This window comes from Chelonia mydas, chromosome 1 (genome assembly GCF_015237465.2).
Source record: "Chelonia mydas isolate rCheMyd1 chromosome 1, rCheMyd1.pri.v2, whole genome shotgun sequence".
Taxonomy (NCBI): Eukaryota; Metazoa; Chordata; order Testudines; family Cheloniidae; genus Chelonia; species Chelonia mydas.
Window position 1 is genome coordinate 59,936,653 of NC_057849.1, and position 20,961 is coordinate 59,957,613.

At 38.8% G+C, this 20,961-nt stretch overlaps 2 protein-coding genes across 6 annotated transcripts in view; one reads left to right on the forward strand and one right to left on the reverse strand.

Moving 5' to 3' along the window:
- Positions 1 to 20,961, reverse strand: part of GTF2F2 (general transcription factor IIF subunit 2) — a 134,517-nt gene that overhangs the window by 86,667 nt on the left and 26,889 nt on the right. The gene's annotated exons all lie outside the window — the stretch shown is intronic.
- KCTD4 (potassium channel tetramerization domain containing 4) lies at positions 6,291 to 9,389 on the forward strand. Its single transcript, XM_007058767.3, has one exon. The coding sequence runs from the start codon at positions 6,478 to 6,480 to the stop codon at positions 7,249 to 7,251; it is 774 nt and encodes a 257-aa protein (XP_007058829.1). The 5' UTR covers positions 6,291 to 6,477; the 3' UTR covers positions 7,252 to 9,389.

The following is a 20,961-nucleotide window of genomic DNA, read 5'->3' on the forward strand; positions in this document are numbered from 1 at the left end:
AGTTCTTTGGACTTGGGTTGGTATTTCTAGAGAATCCAAGATCCTTCCTCTCCCCCAGCCCAGGGCTTCTCATCTGGAACTTACAATCTCTCTGGTCTCTTCTCCTTCTCCCTCTAAAACGTCAGTCAGAGACCTTTTTCTTTTATAACCTCCAGTCCCCTTTGTCCAGTGATGCCCTAAGCCAAGCCTCATCAGGTGTTTTATGTCCAACAGCAAGTGACCCACTGCTTAGTTACCAAGCCCGCCTGGGCAGTCTGGTCCTTCTGGGGCAATAGCCAACTCTGTCCAAGAGTGCTTCTATGTGATAGAGGACTACAAAGGTTTAACAACCCTCCATTGTTAGCCCTGTGCCATTATCCTTTGGAATTTCAATCCAACATGGAGGTAAAAAACATAGAAGGCAGACAAGCCCCACATTCAAAATGGAATTTGTACTTTGACAACGATATATAGAGTTCATAATTTCAAAGTGGAATAAATAAGCTGTATGATTCCCCAAACAGCCACAACTTATACTAAGGAATATTGTTTTAACTCCCCATTCTTTCACTAACAAAGCAAAATCTTCACTAACTGCATTCCACAATGGACTACATATATCCTGAAGGGGAAATCCTCTTGGGGCAGATGTATAGCACCTATAATACTGCCAAAGCCACTGTCCAGAGGGCAAAGTCTGAAACTCCTCTCTCTCTTGTGCTCTCTTGGGGATTGTAACACTCCTAAATTAAGATGTCTGCTAGAGAGCTGGATAAAGCCTGCAGCAGCAAAGATGCACCACCCTCCCCATATTCCTTGGGATAGAAGAATGTGATGACAGTTCCTGCTCCCTTTCTGACCCTTTAGCTGTCTTCAACCACCAAAGATACCATATATAATAACCTCATATTGAGGAGGGTTTTAAATTTTCTTTATTAATAATTTCCTGAATATTGAGCATTAGATATTGCAACCTTAATAATGCATTAAAGCTTGTCTTTTTAGTTTAATACCTCTTTGCCTATACCCTTTTCTTTGCTTTAAAGGAAAAAAAAAGGAGGAAAAATTGTGAGCTATTTGGCTTTCACAGTTTACAAGCACTGCATACTTACCAATGAGCTTGTTCTGGAAGCAATGGATTTGTGGTGCTTTAGATGGTATAAACTCCTTACTCTGGTGTGCAGCAGGTATACCGCATTTACAAGATCCACCTCTCCTTGTACTGAAGGCATTATAGGGGGACTGTTGCCACATTATAGTTAAGACTGAGATGAACTTACTGTTTAACAGCTGATCTTCCAAAGGGCTTGTCTACACAGAGTTATTCAGGAATAGCTGTCCCTGAATAGCTCTATGTATAGACAAGCCCTAAGTACTCTAATATACACACACATGCTCAGATTGTCTTGAAAATGGCAGTACCTCACCACAGTTCATGGTGGGTTAGTGATGCAAATTTAGGCCATGTCTACACTAACAAGCTTACAGCGGCACAACTGTACCGATGCAGCTGTAAGGTTGGTTGTGTAGCCGTTTTATGCCGATAGAAGAGAGCTCTCCCATCGACATAAAACCTTCTCAATGAGCGGCAGTAGCTATGTCAGCGGGTGAAGCTCTTCCACAGACATAGCTCTATGCACACTATCACTTATGCCGGTGAAACTTATGACTCCCGTGTGTGTGTTTTTTTCACACCCCTGAGCGACATAAGTTTTGCCAGCGTCAGTATTAGTGTAGACATGGCCTTAGAGTCATTTAGTTGAGGGATTCCCAGGACACAGCACCCTTAAAAAAAAGGAACTGAATAAAATTGTCTGGTTCTTCTTTTATTTTTGCACACACCTGGGGTTCAAACTATTGCATTGATTCACCTCAAGCTGACATCACCTGACTGGGTTTGAACTCAACTAGTCCAGCACACACTGCCATGATGAAAAGCAATATTTAATAGTTAAGTGTTAAAGTTAGCTGTACAAAGTGGCTAGAATCTGGGTGATGTACTACAGACAATGATAAGCACATGAACCATGAGAGAGACTTGTTCTTTGTGAAGAGCAAGAGTGTATACAGGAACACCTGCCAGAGCAGCTCAGGGCAACATGCTGTCGTCATTGAACCTAGCAAGCTCAATTCCTCTCCCCAGCAGTTTCCTGAAAATGTCTATGGACATTACTACACTTTGCCATTCATTCTGTTTTGGGGAAGGGGTTCCTTTGTGAAGTTTTGCCTTGTCTAAGAGTAGATATTTCTAAGTGTTCTACAATCCACATGGATTCTCAAACTACCATGAAATTTTCTGTTCCATATTAGGGCCAATTCTAGCTAGTAGGGCACATTTGGTCAAAGAGCTCCTTAGATACACCTCTCCCAACAAGAAGCTGATTTTAATAACCTAAGTGCTCTAAAATACAGGCGCACAGTGAGATTATTATTTATTTTTATTACCACAGTACTGAGGAGCCCTAGGTATGAAATAGGGCCCATTGTGCTAGGTATTGTAAAAACAGAACAAAACAAAAAGACAGTCCCCACCCCAAAGAGCTTTCAAACTTGTTTGGACCACTGGTGTGCCACAACAGGGTTTTGTGTACTTTGGGAGAGGGGGAAGGAGAACACTAATTGAGATGAACAGTGCAGTTCGCACTTCTCAGAACTGGATGTCAGGCTGCATTCACCTCCATGAAATGTTCTCATTCACCTGAGAGCACCCCACTGAGATGTACGGGCTACTTCATTGCAATGCTCCTATGCTGCCGAGGATTGTGCAGAGACCTGTTCCCTAGCCCCTGAATTAGCTAAGGAGGCTGGAGCTCGCCTCCAGCTTGTATATGATACCTTAACAACCTATTGATTACCACCTTCCCTCCTCCACATGACCCTTCAGCCCAAGGGGCATGAAAGGCCGAACAGGTAGCTGAGAGGCAGGAAGGTGTTCCCAGGAAAACCACTCATTCCGCCCTCAATCATGCCCACCTCACTGTCACCACTTCCTCAAAAAAACACTGTCCAAAAAACTTTAACAACACATGGTTCAGACTGACCAGCAGTGATCTGTACCCTTAGAATGTCAAATGAACCTATGCCTGGATCTCTGAAAACCAAGAAACACATTGTTTAGGTAATGTCTCTCACACCACACAATCTTAACTCAGTCTCCTTTTGGCGATGTCTCAAGTCCCTGTGAGAGATTATAGGGTTGTACCTTTCCCAGGCAGTGTGGAAAGTACACAACAGTAGTGTGGGGAAACACTTAGGCCTCATGTTCACTGTAATCAAGATCACGTGTAGGTCAGAATTAGTGGACTTGAGCTAGCTAGGTATGACCTTCACTCAACCAATTCACCTACTCCAGATAAAGCACCAAAGAGTTGCTCGATATCAACAGCTATTCAATCCTTGTCCAAGTTATTCTTTCTCGGACTTCACCTTAGGTTAGCCCCAACTGAGGGTCATGGTGCACTGTGAAGCATGCCATCACACTGCTAGAATGCTTCAGGGAAATAGCACAGCACAGAGTATACAGGTTACTGTATGAATGCCAGTGTAGATATGGGTTTTGTGCTGGGCACTGAGAATATGCAAGAGTTAGATTGGGGTGAAGCACTCTTACATTCCCCTATTTCTTGATATGCCCAGTGGAATGTCAACCTCCAGAGGTCACAGTCATTCTAGTGGTCCTAAAACCCTACAGACATCAGAAACTCTTTCATAAACACTTGGATTTTTGTGCCAAGAAGGGCCATTGTGCTCATCCAGTTTGATCTCCTGAATATCACAGCCCAGAAAAAAAAAAAAAAAAAGATCCCTGATTCCTCTAGCTGCAGCTGCTCCTCTGCTCAGATGGCAGTTTGATATCTAGCAACTTGCTGCAACTAATTTCTGCATCAATACAACTACATCTAATTCAGTAAGGAGTGTCTGAAGAATGGCATAACGCTGTGTTGAGCACAAACACCACAAAAAATTGCAGATTTTGTGGACAAGGTATGGTTTTGTTGAACTGCCTATTGCCAACTGCAAGGGGGCAGAGTTAAGGTTGTGTGGGGGTATGGTGTGGAAGACTAACTCTTTTACGCAATTTTTGTAAGTTTAAGGATAGGCACACTGGACATTCACCTTGAGTCAGCAGCTGAACCTGTAAATTCCTGTATCTAGACACATACACATTCTCTTTCTCCTCCCACACCTTCGCCCCCACTCCTGGGGATGGCAGCTAACAGCTTGCTGGCATTTTTTACTCTTTAAACAGCTGAAAAGATTTAGCCTGACCTTTCAAAAATATTTAACTATAGCCAAACCTGGAAAATTTCAGCCCCAAACACAGAGGTTTCAGAAGATGAGCATAGGAAGCTAAGGAATGGATACTGTTTTGCAGCTGCCCTGTCTTAAATTTATACGGCTCGGTTTGCCACGAAGGATTTCAAAGTCCTTTACAAATCTGGGCTTTCTTTGGAAATCTCCCATCCAGCAGTGATCCGGCTTAGCTTCAAAGAGATGACAAGATCACCATGCAAGATAGAATGACACCAGTGTCAATCAAAGGGTTTATCAATTACCACTACGATTCTTACAGTTGGTTATAAGATTAAAACCCACATCAAACTTGAACAAATCAAATGGAGTCTGACACTTGACTATTAACTGGATTTGAGCAAAAGTCTCCCACAGTGGCAAAATATTATCCATAAAGCTTATGTCAAAAACACACCACCTGTTTTTCTCTCTCTCCAAATAACTCTATTAACTCTTACTAACTGCCATAAGAGTTGATTTTCAAAAGATTAGTATATTCAAGTTATTAAACGATTAAAATCTCTTCAAATTGAAGTGATACTAAACACAATGAGGGCATCAAAGTGTTAAATTTAAACACTGACTTTGTAATGCCTGATACACAAAGTCTAATTAATAAAATAATGCTCAATATGTTATACATAGCAGCAGACAAAAGATTTAGAAGAGCAGCTCTGTGGACTGGGGATATTGAAGTATGGGGGCAACAAGTAGAATCAGCATGTTATTTACATCAACAGGCACACAGTCATATTAATCAATAAAAAAAATCACATCATTAAAGCAATGTTTCTACAATATCTATAAGTAATTGCTAATATATCTATTGGGAGTAGTATGAAGATAGTCTTAACATAAACAGAGGCATAGATAATCCTTTTCACAAAAGGACAATTGACTTTGTTGTTAACAGGCCAAAGAAATAGACATCTGCTTGTAGACTGAAAAATACATTATTAAAAAAAAAATCTGAATCTCTGATTTCCATGTTCAGGCTAAGATAAGTGTTAAATCTCTACCTTGCTTTGGAATGCATGCTGCATACACTACCCTCCATCTCCTGCACACTCCCTAAAGAAATACACAAAGGTTTGTTCAGCTTTCCTTTTCCTCTCCCCAGCTGCAAATGTTTAAAGGGGAAAACCTTTTTTAAAAAGGTAATTTCAAATGAACCTTTAATCTCAGCTTCATACAGAGAAATGAGACAGCCATTTGATTCAAGTATACTTTGTCAATGTTTTCTCCCTTACTGAAGTGTTGCTAAGCTATAGTGTTATGTGATATTCAAAGATTTCTATAGGCACACTGGCCCTTTGTTCCGCATGGCAACAGAATTGTTTTGATTAAATATAAAATAATCTGTGAAATCTAACATTGATTATTTTAAAATTACCAATACAAGTAATAAATGTGCTTTTTCTCTACAATAGTTTTTAATCTATGGTAAAGAGAGACTTTTTAATATCAAAAGGATACAAAATCTAATAAAGGCTATTTTTTTTTGCCTCGCTGAGGGTAGCTGAGTCAACAAAAAATGATAGTTTCACTATATGCTAAACCAGTTAAATCAGAAATGCTTTATAATACCACTCAAACATTTTCTGATCAAATTTTAAGCCACTGGGTGTTTCATACATAAGGTACACACACACAATCATCTGTTTTCAGCTATCTTCCATTAAATAGGTGAAGTACTTTAAACAGTAACACAATCTGCTTTTTGTAAAGGTATTGTATAAAACCAAAAATACCGAAAAAAAGGAAACAAAGCTACCACTACAACATTCTCAGTGCTAACCATTCTTTAGCAATTCCACATTATAAACACATTTTTAAAGTAAATATTAAAATTTAACTGATCAGTAAAAAGGTATTGTCCATTCTGCACAGAGTAATTCAAAATGCTATTTTTAAATAATTTAAACCTACCAGACTTCAAAGAAAATAATTAAAACAGCTTTTACATCCATCCTCTTCCCTTACACAGTTAAATGCAAATTCTCCTTACAGCCATACTCCTGATATCTCACTGCATACATAGCTGATACGCCACCTACTGCAAAACTGAGCTGACAATCCATGCAATGCTAGCAGCACTTCCATTCCATCACCGTGCTGGAGCTGAATAAAGGTGCTTTTAAAACATCTCTTTTCAAGCACACAAGAACAAGGCAAGATAGCTGTCTTTTTAACTTGGCTTTAAGAATGGAGCGAAAAATAAACAGAAGAGAAAAGGAACATGAAGAAAAGCACATCAACTCTGAGGGTACTGAAGAAAGCAAGAACTGTAAAATGCCTCTGATTACTCTCAATGTTGGTGGATACCTGTACATTACACAAAAACAAACACTAACCAAGTACCCAGACTCTTTTCTTGAAGGTGTGGTAAATGGAAAAATCGTCTGTCCATTTGATGCAGATGGCCATTATTTCATAGACAGGGATGGACTCCTTTTCAGGCACATTCTGAACTTCCTACGAAATGGAGAACTTCTTCTACCAGAGGGGTTTCGAGAAAATCAACTTTTGGCACAAGAAGCAGATTTTTTTCAGCTTAAGATGTTAGCTGATGCAGTGAAATCAAGGTGGGAGAAAGAACAGACAGCATCCAGAGAGACTACTTTCCTGGAAATAACTGATAGCCATGACCGTTCACAAGGTCTTAGAATCTTTTGTAATGCTCCTGATTTCATAGCAAAAATCAAATCTCGCATTGTTCTGGTGTCAAAAAGCAGGCTGGATGGATTTCCAGAGGAGTTTTCAATATCTTCAAATATTATTCAATTCAAATACTTCATAAAGTCAGAAAATGGTACACGACTTGTACTGAAGGAAGACAACACCTTTGTCTGCACCCTGGAAACTCTTAAGTTTGAGGCTATAATGATGGCTTTAAAATGTGGATTTAGACTGCTGACCAGTCTGGATTGTTCCAAAGGGTCAATTGTTCACAGCGATGCACTTCATTTTATCAAGTAATTACTTCTATCACCAGACAAAGGCAACAAGCACGCAGCCAGTAAACCTCATTAAACTACAGCATCCAGACATCACAAATAATGTATCTAACTAGCCCTGTACACAGAGCTCTGCTGCTAATGAATTAATGTGAGCTAATGGTATGTAAATTCCATAATGACATTCATCTCTGGGTTATTTAGGCTGAACAAGTATCTTATGTTTAAATTTAATAAAAATGTCTGCTAAACATTGTAAATACAGATTGAATGCTGCTACTATTTGCATATATTTTTCCTTCACGTTGTCTTTCACCCAGAGAATCTAGCTGAAATGGTTTGTGTACTTGTGTGATTAACATGCATACACCTTATTGTTCAGTTGAACAGTGGTGAAAGTATTTTCATATAATATGCAAGCTTGAAACATGTTTTGCTTATGACAAAATTCACACTGGATTTTAACTGGAATAAAACATTTTGAGTGTTCATTACAGTTTCTGCAAATCTATTCAAAGCTGAATTATACTGAAATTACAACAATAGAAGACTCCAAAAGGCTGTAAACGCCAACAATTTGATTTTAAAATTAAACAGATTATTTCAGAGCTCGTGTATTGGAATCATCAAATTTACAGGTACATCATTCATTTGCTGAGAATCCCTGAAAAAATGCCTCCAATAACAAAAGCCAAATAATGCTAGTTTAATTTACTTTACTTTTTATTACAGGAAATATGTGAATGCATAAAGGTAGGTAGAGAACTAGATATATTTCAAAAGTATATATTTTGAATGGTTTATTCAAAGGTTTTGCATAAAATTTAATGTATCAGGTTTTCAATTACATATTACATTCAAATTTTGAAGTTGACATTTTCCACTTGTTGTTGCTGTTCATAAAGAGTGGCAAATGAACAGATCTATTGCTCTGTATAATGTATTACTAACAGTAAGTGGAACTTTGAATTCTGAATAGATCACCTGCTGATATTTAAAATGCATTAATGTAAGGGGCAGATAAAGCATTTCTCTCCCTTCTCACTTCCTTAATATTTATCCAGTTCTTTCTTTCATATACAATTTTTAGTAAGGGAACAAGTTACATCATCCACAGTGCAACTAGAATTAATAAATCCAGAAGTAAACATTAGTTAAATATCTGTCAATAAGAAAACTTGGACCAAACACAACCTTCATGTAAGCAGGTGCAATTCCTATTCACCTCACCTTTGGGTCAGTTGGAGTTGCACCAGCTTATGCAAGGTCTGAATTTGGCCCTTTGACTCTATCAATCATGCACCGTTCAACTGAAATCAACTGTGAAGAAATTGATGCTCATTAAATTTTTAAAAACAGTAGTTTTTTACTAAATAAGACTGGAGTTCTTCGCTTTATTAGTATAAAAAATGAATTCTACATAGGAAAAAATAAAAAAAGTTTTCATTCAAAATAGGATTCTCACTACACTAAAATTTCAGTCATGTTGAACAACACGACTGTCACCAGACAAGCTTAAAGCACCATTCTGTCTTGGATTTTAGACAGGACCAATCCAATTTTTAACAAGAAATGGGAATACACTGTGTGTCTATCCTGCAACTTGGAACTGTACTTCAACAATAACTGGGAATAACTGTGTGTCTCACTAGACATAATTTGCAATATAGAGAGGACTGAAATTTCCAGACAAGAAAACAGACACACTTAATGACTCAAAATGGTATTTCCATGTGGGAAAAAACAATTTTTTAATTGAAATCTCTCTGGAATTCCTCCCCAAAATGCATAAGATCACCACTCCAAACCATTCATTTTTCTATTTAGCTTCTAGGTACAACACTCAGGAATAATTATAGCAAAGTGGTATGTGGGAAAGTTACCATTTTAAACTGAAGTAGTTTCTAATCTATCACTACACTGTCATTTTCACAAAATGTTTTCAAATCAGTATACTTTTCAAGAAACCTCATTAGCCATTAAATTAGTAAACATAGCGCTGTCAATGACTCCTGTTTGAAGTGAATGTGAAAACTTACATGCACCAAGTTTGATACAGTACAACCTCAGAGTTACAAACTGACCGGTCAACCATACACCGCATTTGGAACTGAAAGTACACCGTCTGGTAGCAGTGGAGACCAAAAAAAAAAATTTTTTTAAAAAGCAAATACAGTACAGTACTGTGTTAAATTACTAAAAAATAAAGGGAAAGTTTAAAAAAAGATTTGACAAGGGAAGGAAACTGTTTCCATGTTTGCTTTATTTAAATTAAGATGGTTAAAAGCAGTATTTTTCTTCTGCATAATCAAGTTTCACAGCTGTATTAAGTCAACATTCAGTTGTAAACTTTTGAAAGACCTATAACGTTTTGTTCAGAGTTACGAACAAACTCCATTCCCGTATTTTTCTGATTTTTAATGGACTCTGAACTATAGCAAAAAGAGATACCATGGCACAAAATAATTGTGAACGAACGGTAAGAAAACCTTTAGTGGACTTGTCATCTCTATACTAGAATGGGTAATAAATAGTAACTAGGCAGACAACCTAAGAAAGCACCATAACTGCCCTACAAATCATAAAGAAGTTTGTTTCCAGTACTGTCAAAACAAAAACTGTATAAGCACAAAGTCTGGAGGAGGCTGTCATTCATAAGATGTCAAATCATCCATTTTCTTAGACATTTTTGGATATAATCTTCAGTTCTATCGAATGCCTGATTGGGATTTAAAGTGACTATTGAATTTTAAATAAAGAAAATAGTAAATATTTATTTTGATTGTTACAGTCATTAATACAAAAGATATACTGTCTTTTACCTTTTCAACTGACTTCTTGGCATTTGACCTTTAAAGAAATTGAAGTGGTTTAATGTCAGAGAAGTACTATTTTCTTTACCTTAAGATTTCACACTCAAAAAAAAGGGACTGGGGGAAGGGAGAGCGCAGATCTGGTGATTCTGCCTTTACTAAGGGAAATTGTTCTTCACTATTAAAAAATGGTAGTCCATACTTAAATTACCACACCAGCCCACCCATAATAGCATAAAACCCAACCCCATCAAAAATCCGTTTACAAAAAAGAGTAAATCACAATACAATGCTTTTAAAAAGGTTAAATGAAAGCTTTTTACTTGACAAGACCTAAGTCCAGGGTGCACGCTGCCTTCTAGCAGCTGATTACATTACTATCTGAAATAAGTCAAGAAGCTTCACCACGAACATGTGTTGTATTTGAGGTCAGATATGCCCAGGGGAGAAAAAGGATCCTATGTCCAGGACTAAGAAACAAATTTTACCCATTATATTACAAAATTTGTGGGTTTAAGTCTCAAGGATTCAGGCTATTAAACAATTCTTATTAGAAAGCTTCCCAATTCTCATTTAAAATATCATTGGCATCAATGTTTCATAGCAAGCACTTGAGAGCGCCTGCTGCCATATCGACGTCTACCTCCTGTCTGAAATTTGTCAAGCTCTGTCTCTGAAAGTGTATTTTCCAAAAAGTTTATGCAAAATCCCTTCAGATGTCTGAATAAGGATTTATGCAGGGGGACAAGAGAATTTTCTCCCTCTCCACATTTAAAAACTGGAGACATTGCATTAGACAAGATTATAGTAAGAACAGTTTGTTTGCAACTGGATACAGACTTGGCAGACCTGTACATTTGCTCAGTTTGAAACATTGTTGGATATTCACAGTATGCAATTTTCAAATAGAAAAGGTTTCCTTTTTAGTCTACAGATGCACCAATAGATCAATACACTGCATGTGTGCACAGCTAGTTAGGTGTACATTTGAATTCAAACACAGCTGACTTTTGCCAGAGAAGGTAGTAAGATATGCAACCCAGTTATCTTCAGGGATTTTTCCCCCTTTTATCCTGAAAAAAAAAAAAAAAAAAAAAAAAAAAAAAGAAGAAGTAGAAAATTGTATGCTAAGCGTTAATATTGATACAACACTGGAGTTACAGAATCAAGTGCTCAAAGGTCAGAAAATACCTGAAGTTAAGATTGTTCTGGCAATGCTAGCTTTGGCACTAAGTACAGGTGAAGTATTTTCTTTTCCTCTTTTTCTTGTTAAGGGTTAGACTAATGGTGTAATGGTTTAAAAAAAAAAAAAAAAAAAAAAGTAAACCACCCTAAACTCCATATTCCCTAAATAAGGAGTAAACTCAGTTTACCCAAGTTTACCCTCGACTATACTACTAATTAGACTGAACTGTTAGGTTCAGCCCTAAATATTAGGCAGAATATAGCTTCACCCATAGGAGGAACACCAAAAGGAATTTAGAGTAGCAGCCATGTTAACCTGTATCCGCAAAAAGAACAGGAGTAGCCCTGTAGCCCATGAAAGCTTATGCTCAAATAAATTTGTTAGTCTCTAAAGTGCCACAAGTCCTCCTGTTTTTCCACCAAAAGGAATTGCAACTCAGGCCATGTCTACACTAGCGAGCTAAGGCTCTGTCTACACTACGCCACTTTTAGCAACACGGCTGTGTTGCTATAGCCATGACACTAAAAGGCGCAGCGTAGCCGCTGTTTGTGAGTGCTCCTGCAGACAAAGCGCTGTTCACACCATCGCCTGTCATCAGCAAAACTTTTGTCTTTTGGGGGAAGGAGTGTTTTGTTTTGTTTTTTTAACACCTCTGAATGGTCATTCATTTGCCAGCGTAGACATAGCCTTACAGTGTTGTGCAGGTTTCCTTTGAGGATGAGGACTGACAGGTCAGATACAGAGTGATTGCTTTATGAAAAGTTTTCACCCTCAGGTGACAGTGTATTTTTGTCTTATTTTCCTGTGATAAGAAAATGGTTTCACCCACTTAATTGTTATTGGGGCATTTAATGAGGTATACCACATGTGATATCCATGGATCCTACACATGCCTCTTGAAAGATGCGGTTGTGGGGGGTGCTGATCATTGCAGAAGTGGAAATGCGTCTGCAGGTTTTGCATCTGTTGTTCTGGCAGGGTCTGGCGCTGCTGTGAGTTGGTGTGTCCTGGGAAGCTTGTTTCTGATGATGAGCTTGGAGAGGTTGGTGGGTTGTTTAAAGGCCAGAAGTAGGGGTTCAGGAACGATTTCTTTCAGGATGGGGTCCCCATTGAGTATGGGTTGTAGTTATTTGATTATACCACCTGTATAGAATCCATATGGGGTAAGTGACAAGTAGAGGTCTGCCGTCAGAGGAGGTTCTATTTCTGTACCCAAGCAGGTTCTCATGGGTATTCCATTATGAGATTTATTTCTCTGGTGGAGTGTCCTTTTTTGGTGAAGGTGCTTTTGAGTGTATCACGGTGTTTATCCGAGACTTTCGCCTCAAACCAGATTCTGTGGTATCTCAGTGCCTGGCTGTAGATAACAGATTTCTTGGTGTGTTTGGAGTGGTTATTGGATCTTTGAAGGTAGGTATGGTGATAGTGGGTTTCTTGTCTATAGGGTTCCATTGTTGAAGCTGATTATGGTGTCCAGGAAGTTGATGTTAGTGTGGGAGTGTTCCAGAGAGATTAACGCTGCAGGAGCTGATCAACTTTAATGCTTGCTTCCCCAATGACCATGTTTTATATCATCACCTTAACACTGCATTAAACAACCGTATGTCTTAGTTAAATTATCATTGCATTTGTAACTATAACAACTGAATAATTGTCAACTAGTCTGAGATGAAAATACTTTTTAGGTAGATATGATTTATTTAATTCCTAATCTGAGGAAAAAATGAATTTAAAGAATACCATGTAAGCTTTTATGACATCTCACTTGTGCCCCAAACAAGTGAACAAGCATGGCTGAAAAGTTAATTTATGAAAATTCAGTAGTGATTCAGTTGATTGGTGTGACAGGTTAGGCAGAGGCAAAAGAGAACAAGACAAAAAGGAACAGCATTATGTTATGAGGTACACTTATTCATTGAAAGGAAAACATCCAGAAGGGTTCTAAGAGACTGGACTAGAACAAGCAAGCAGATAGAAAACAAACTGAGTGAATGGAAAGAGGAAGCTATTGGTTTGGGGAGGGAAATCAGAGATATTAAAAGGTAGCTCAGGTGGTGGTGGTGGTGATCTTTTCATAGAACATTAGCAAAATTACTCTCGTTCAAAGTGGAAAGGGATGGAAGATTTAAGGTGAAACAGGAAGGTTACGTTTCAATAGGAATTGAGGATTGCCAGCAAATTCTGCACTTAAGACACAGAATATTGGATTTTAAGCGTTCTGAAAAAGGTGCTGTACTGAGTCAAGCAAGATTTGAAAATGTCAGAGCAAACACAACACCAGAGTCCTCAAGGTACCAGACAGTAGTTTTATAGGCCCTGTGGTTGTTGTCATACTAGAGGAACTGTCCAGATTTATGATAAATGGAGTAAGCTATATAAGAGCAAGAGAACAGAACTTAGATAACCAACCATCACAGGGGGATTTGTCCCATCTAAATTAGGGAAGAATAAAAATTTTGAGTAGTCAGCTGGAGAAAGAGATGTAGAGGTTGTTTTGTTTAAGAGTTTGTCTAGCTTAGAAAAATGAGTCAGGTTTAGCTAACATTATACCTTGACCAGCTAAACTGAGGGGTAATAAGGTTTTAACCTATGTCTATACTAGTGAAAAGATTTTGATTAGGTTGGGGCTGGCTAGCCTTTTGTTAGATAATCCTTCCTAATGTAGACAACCCTAAGGGAGAAATGTTAAACTTGACAAGGAGATGGCCACCAATAGTGAAGCCAAGGGCAGTTCAATGAAGAAGAGAGGTAATTCTGCTATGTCAATTAAAAACAAGTCTATGAGGTGTGACAAAGTTCCTCCTCTACCTTGGTGGGTCTTGAGCTTATTGGCGGATTTGCTCACCTCGGAGATTCACGGCAGCCCTCAGTCCAAAACAGTTTGGCCGTTTTTGTGAACCCACAGTCCAGGTCAACCCCTCCTGTGTCTGATGAGGAGTTGGGAGGTTTGGGGGGAACCAGGGCCTGAACTCTACTCCAGGTTCCAGCCCAGAGCCCTGTGGAAAGCAGCTGTCTAGAGTGCCACCTGGAACAGCTGTGTGACAGCTACAACTCCCTGGGCTACTTCCCCATGGCCTCCTCCCAACACCTTCTTTATCCTCACCATAGGTCCTTCCTCCTGGTGTCTGATAATGCTTGTACTCCTCAGTCCTCCAGCAGTATGCCTTCTCACGCTCAGCTCCTAGTGCCTCTTGCTCCCAGCTCCTCACATGCGCACCACAAACTGAAATGAGCTCCTTTTTAAACCCAGGTGCCCTGATTAGCCTGCCTTAAATGAGTCTAGCAGCTTTGTTTATTGGCTGCCAGGTGTTCTAATCAGGCTGTATGCCTTAATTGTTTCCAGAAAGTTCCTGATTGTTCTGGAACCTTCCCTGTTACCTTACCCAGGGAAAAGGGACCTGGGGCTAATATATCTGCCTTCTATCCCTCTCCTGTAGCCATCTGGCCCAACCCTGTCACAGAGGCGATAAGGGTGTGGCATTCACTAAAGTCGTAGAGAAGGAAGAAGACATTTGAGACTAGTAAATTAACGTGTATAAAGCACTTTTAAGATAAAAATACTACATATCAATATATGGAATGTAAACTTAAATGTTTGTCTCCAGAGATCATCATTTACACAGAAATAAGCATGGATGAGAAGTGAGGTGAGAACTCCAGAAGGAAGTTAGGGTTCGATGTTAAGGAGTGGTAGATGACAATGCGAGAGCTGTAGAGTCTTAATAATCAGGTAAACTGAACAGGAGAGGAAAGTACAGTCACCTGCTAACAGCAGCGCTAGACTCTGGAGAATGATTTTACTGAAGTGTGGTATAAGTACCACATGCAGCTAAAGAAACAGTCTTTTAAAAAAATAGTTTCTACCTGTAGTGGCAATAGATTAACATCATTTCCATTACAGATATGTCATTTAAAAACCTCTAGAATAGAATATTACTCTGCTGCTTCAGAAATAAAAAGGTCCCCAAACTGTTAATTACAATTGTACATAATAGCTTTTCACTTAAATCACTCCTAGACTGTGAAGACATCTGAGCTCAAGTTAACACACCAACATTTTAAAGTCAAAAAATTAGGTGATTGTTTAAAAATAATCCACCCAAAAAGTCTGCAAATATTTAGTTAATGTTGGTATTGAAAATCACACACACACACACCCACCCTTACCTTGGTTTATCCACTCATTATGGTGGAGGGAACCCTATTAGTTGGTTCTTGAAAAATGTGTTTGCATTTTCTGGTGAGTATGAGAATTACAATAGCATAGTCTTTGTTTGTATGATCCTGTGAAAGAGTGCAGGGAGTTAACAGGTGAGTCTGCACTCTGATCACTCTGCCACCAATTAGTTCCCCAGAGAAAGCTGATTAGATAATTAAATTCAATTATCCCAAGGGGGGCAGGGGCTGAGTGAGCTAAAGATACAATTAGCCCATCAGCTCAAGATTGATAAGAAGGGCACAAGGAAGAAAGGGATTGGGTGAACAGGCTAACTGAGCCCACTCTCACAAAGATCCTAGAGAAGGGAGACCTCTGCTCCCTTGGAGAACGGGCCAAAAGCACAGGGAACACTGTAAATAGCATTGCTGCACAGGACCGTAAAGATGTTGTTGGAGGGAGCACATATAAACAACAGTGTGGATACCTAACCAGTGGAGGTTTCTGAGTAGGTTACTGTGATGCAAGAAGCCAGGAGCAGACCACAGCCTGCTACAGATCCCTATATTAGATATCTATTAGATGCTCATGGGTCATCTCAAAATATATTATCTTTGTGGACATTTAGAGAAGCAACCAGAAATCTGTTTTTCTCCAATAGCAAATACCTTTTCTATTATCCAAACAGTGTAATTAAAAATACTTTTAAATGCTAGTTCTACTTGAAGCCTAGAAAATGTGAGAAATTGGCATTCCGACACCACACTCTTGAGATATGCAATGACAAAGACACACAATAGAAGACCTTTCCAAATATTAAACAACATTTGTTTCTTTGAAGTCACGTATCTCAAATGGATGAGTCTGATTAATCTCAAAACTACTAAAAAATTCTGTTTTGGCATATTATATGCAAAATTTCAGGCAGAAAGTGCTTTTTTGTGGATGTTTGGGGAATGGGAAATTCACAACTGTATTTTTAATATAAAGTACTAAATACAGACATGCTACTGCAGCCCCACACCTTAGAAACAGATCTTAAATTTGAGAGATGATTAACAGATTGAGGAAAGAGAATAGGTTAGGAGTGCATAAAGAAACTGTAGATGAAGAAGGAAGGAGAATTAATCAAACAAACGAGTGATGAGGGGAATAAGTATTCAGAAACAAATAGAATAAGCAACTGCAACACCAAATTTAGTATAGTTTGTTGCCTCCCTAGTGTTTACACACATCAAAGATGTTAAACCCTGTGGAAAGTACGGGGGAGGAAGCAGTATATTTGTTCAATGTTGAAACCAGTGACACTGAGAAATAAATTAGAGATCCTGCAAGCTTGGTTGAAAAAAATCAGTAAGATCAAGAAAAGGCCATTGAGGGTTCTAGTCTTATTAATACTAAGAGTGCTTTGTCTAAGGCTTTCAGCTCTCACAATATTTCCACCATCAGGACTGAAGTCAGTAGAAGACAATGTGTTTGCATCACAGAACTGAAAAAACAGGAGGAAAATAGATGTTCATTTGTTCTGAAAAAATTACAGAGGCTGAAGATGCCTTATCTTCCGGGAGTCCCACCTAAAGTAGCAGTGGTCACTGACAAGGCATTATAATCCTCTGCCTAGTCTGTGGAGCCTGGTTTTGTAACGTGAGGCTCACTCTGGGGATTCATCACAAAGGACATGGAGGAAGATCCTGCAGATTCTGAGCGAGGAGAGTATTTTGGTTTACTCTACTACATCAACAACCTAGGCATGTCTGACTTGTCTAGAGAGGCAGGGAACTCTGAAAAGGAACACAAACTTTGCACTTAGAACAGAACCTTGTGGCCTTCAGTTCAGGCAGCACATGCCAAGAGTAGTGATGTAGACTGAAAGCTCTGAAGTGAAGTCAAATTGTCTGCATGAGGCACAAACTTTCTTTTTTATTATTGAAATAAGGTAAGGTAAACATTAATTGCTACTGAAAGAAAACCACTGCAAGCTGAAAACATGACAGTGCTGTTAAAGCAAACAAATATAATAAAATATTCATAGTATACTGAAATGTATAGTTGGCCATTAGGGACTTCTGATATTTATAATTGCTGACCCATGTTAATGCATGCTCTTGTCCTTATTACTAGTATTCCCTCCCTACTTCTTCCTAATGTTTGTAATATCCATTGTTGTTCCATGTTTTAATCTAGACTGTATACACTCTGGGACAGGGATTGTTATCCTACTCTGTGTTTGTATAGCAAATGAAGCCTCAATCCTGACTAGAGTTTCCAGGCACTAGTGAAAAGTTCATAATATAAATGTTGTGTGTATCTGCTCAGTCCTGAAGACACTAAATAGGAGGCAATTAGGGATCCTTGTCACATATAACGTCACAAGCTGGAAAATGGTACATTTCACACTTGAATGGGTTTTTTAACAATTAGGTTGTGTGTGTTTTTGGAGAGTAATTAATTTGAGTATTGCACCATAACTCTTGTTGATAACCATATTTCACAGAGTTACAGCTTTCCTTCAAAACGTTTTTAGTAAAATATATGTTGAAAGATTTAAGTGGAAGAAAGGAAATCTAATTTGAGCCTAACTAACAGCAAATCTTTCTTAAATTGTTGCACAAAATTACATAACCTTATACAAATTTCCATAAAAATTTTACTGTTCTCCCTGCCCTACAGAAATGTTTGCACTGTATTGCATATTTTCCAGCGCAAATGTCACCAAAATACTCTAAATCATTTCCTTTCTTTCCACATTATTTCACATTCTTTACTATATTAGGTTTATCCATCTACAGACAATTTAAGAATTAAGTATTTGTGTCTACAATTTGCCAGCACATGAATATCTGTGGCAGACAAAATTTACACACTAGGTTCACGCTGTACTGCCTGAGGTATATCAAATAATTAACTCCTTTTGCTTGAATGCACAAGGAAAACTATGAAGAGGATGCATCTCTTCCCACCAGAACAGAAGACATCAAGATTGCCCACTGGCAAGTTCAGGAAAAGAATACGAGTGACAAGTTGTCCAAAAGGAATATATGCGTTAAGTAGCAATTGTTCAGGGCTTGCTATGAATTCATGTCAAGATTTTGAAACCTGAATTTAGATTTGTTAAGTGTATGATCGGCTTGCTACAGCTCCAGGTATCTCAAAGATACAAAACTTATAATTCACATCAACTAGTGAATAAACATGCAAGTCACAGACATGCACATACTCTCAAGGAACAATATCAATTTAAAAGAACAGAGTAATTTTATTTTCATCAATAGATAACATCTGTGTATACCCACTACATACAAAAGCTGTGTGAAAAGAATATTCCGTTTGCAAAGTTAGGCATTCAAAATTTAGAAAATGTCAGCACTAAGGTTGCCCATGCAACTTTAACCTACACAAGTACATTATGTCACGGTTTTCAATTATATGACCACACATTTCTTCCACAGCACCTGTTTCACAAAGGATGGATGGTACTCAGGGACTGAGGCTACTGTTGAGTATTTCTTTTTATTCTCACCGACGTGGCCCTATACCTTCTCTCCTGTACACCACCCATACCTTGCACTACATATGGAATTGATTTCTCCATGAGCTTTTCTTTGGCACCCATCTCCATGGCATCTGAGCCTCAAACACATTCATGAATCTGTCTTTGCAGCACCCCTGAAAGTTAAGGAGTGCTTTTACACAAGAGAAATGAGGACACAGATTTTAAGGCCAAATCTCACAAGAATTTCCACTAATTTGGGGTGTTCCAATTTAAGGCAGTTAGGGATGGATCCTTCCAACTGCTTATTTTTTATAATAGCACTTTTTATGTTCAAAGCACAGTATATACATTAACTAAATCATTCTCATTACCCATGTGAGGAAGATGGGTAGGTATTATAATCCTCATTTTATAGCGAGGGAAATAGTGACATGCTCAAACCCACATAAAGAGCCAATGACAGAACCAGGATTCGAATGTAGGTTCCTAACCCAGTGCTCATTCCTGGAGACTGTGGTGTGTTACTGCTGAGCATCCACAGCTTCCATTGACTTCAGTAGTCGTAAGTGCTCAGCACTTCTGAACGTCAGGCAAAGGTGTCTCACATTGAGCACACAGAAAGCAAATCACACACAATTAGTGGCCACCTCTGAAAATGTCTGGTTAAGTGACTTGCTCAGCATCACATAAGAAGTCAATAAAACAGCCAGTTCTCCTGTGTGTCATTCAGAAGCCTTAACCGTGACACCACGTACTCTTTTCCTACACTCATCTGCTTAATCTGCTTTACACCTTCCAAGTGAATAAGTTAGGGATCCTACAGACAACAGCCTCGATCAATACACAACCGTGATTCAGTCCCTGAGCATTGACCGCACTACACACTGAATGAGGCAGGATCCCTATAGAAAAAATAGTATGTGATCAATCTAATTGAAGACTGGCTCATAAGGTGTACACAAAAAGGGACTAGATTAGGGTTAAGTGGGCAACCTTATTTCTGGTATTTCCTAACTTTTGAGTGATTGCCCTTGCAGCCCTAACAACATTTATTTTTGCAGAGCTTTTCTCTTCTTCCCATGTAATTTCCTCATTTAAGAAAAAAAAAAAAAGAAAAAGAAAAATAATTCTATTATGAGTGGGTAAAACGGATAAATAGAAATGTGTTTATTATTTCACATTTTCTTATTTTATTCATGTTCTGCTGAAGCCTGTATCTAGACTGCTAGTCTAGATCAATAAAAGAAGGGTGGTGCTAACCACTGTACAAGCATATATAAGAAATCATCCTTATCTCAAAACTGCTTAGCGTAAACTGACAGACATGGCAGACAAAGGGAAGGGTGAAGAGAGATGCTATACACAAGCAGAATGATTCAAAGGTAGTTTGCAAATGTCATGTTAGATTCATGACTTTTCTGGAAGAGAAGAATATAAGAACATAAGAATGGCCATATTGAGTCAGACCAACAGTCCATCTAGCCCAGGGGCGGCCAACCTCAGTCTGAGAAGGAGACAGAATTTACCAACGTACATTGCCAAAGAGCCACACTAATATGTCAGCAGCCCCGCATCAGCTCCCCCCACTCCAACCTGCAGTGACTCCTGCCCACCAGCAGCCCCACCTGTCAGTGCCTCCCGTTCCTTCCCCACGCCTCCCTCCCGCCACAATCAGCTGTTACACAGTGCGCAGGAGGCTCTAGTGGGGAGGGGGAGAGAGTGAGGGGCCACCCCTGACCTAGCCAATATCCTGTCTTCCAACAGCGACTGGTGCCAGATGCTTCAGAGAGAATGAACAGAAAAGGGCAATTTATCAAGTGATCCACCCCCCGTCATCCAGTCCCAGCTTCTGGCAGTCAGAGGTTTAGGGGCACCCAGAGCATCTTGGCTGATAACCATTGATGGACATATTTTTATCTAATTCTTTTTTGAACCCATTCATACTTTTGGCCTTCACAACATTTCCTGGCAACAAGTTCCACAGGATGACTGTGCACTGTGTGAAGTAGTACTTTTTTGTTTGTTTTAAACCTGCTGACTACTGATATCATCAGCTGACCCCTGATTCTTGTGTTATGTGAAGG

Coding starts and splice junctions, on each gene's coding strand:
- KCTD4 (XM_007058767.3), top strand. CDS start 6,478: ATGGAGCGAAAAATAAACAGAAGAGAAAAGGAACATGAAGAAAAGCAC.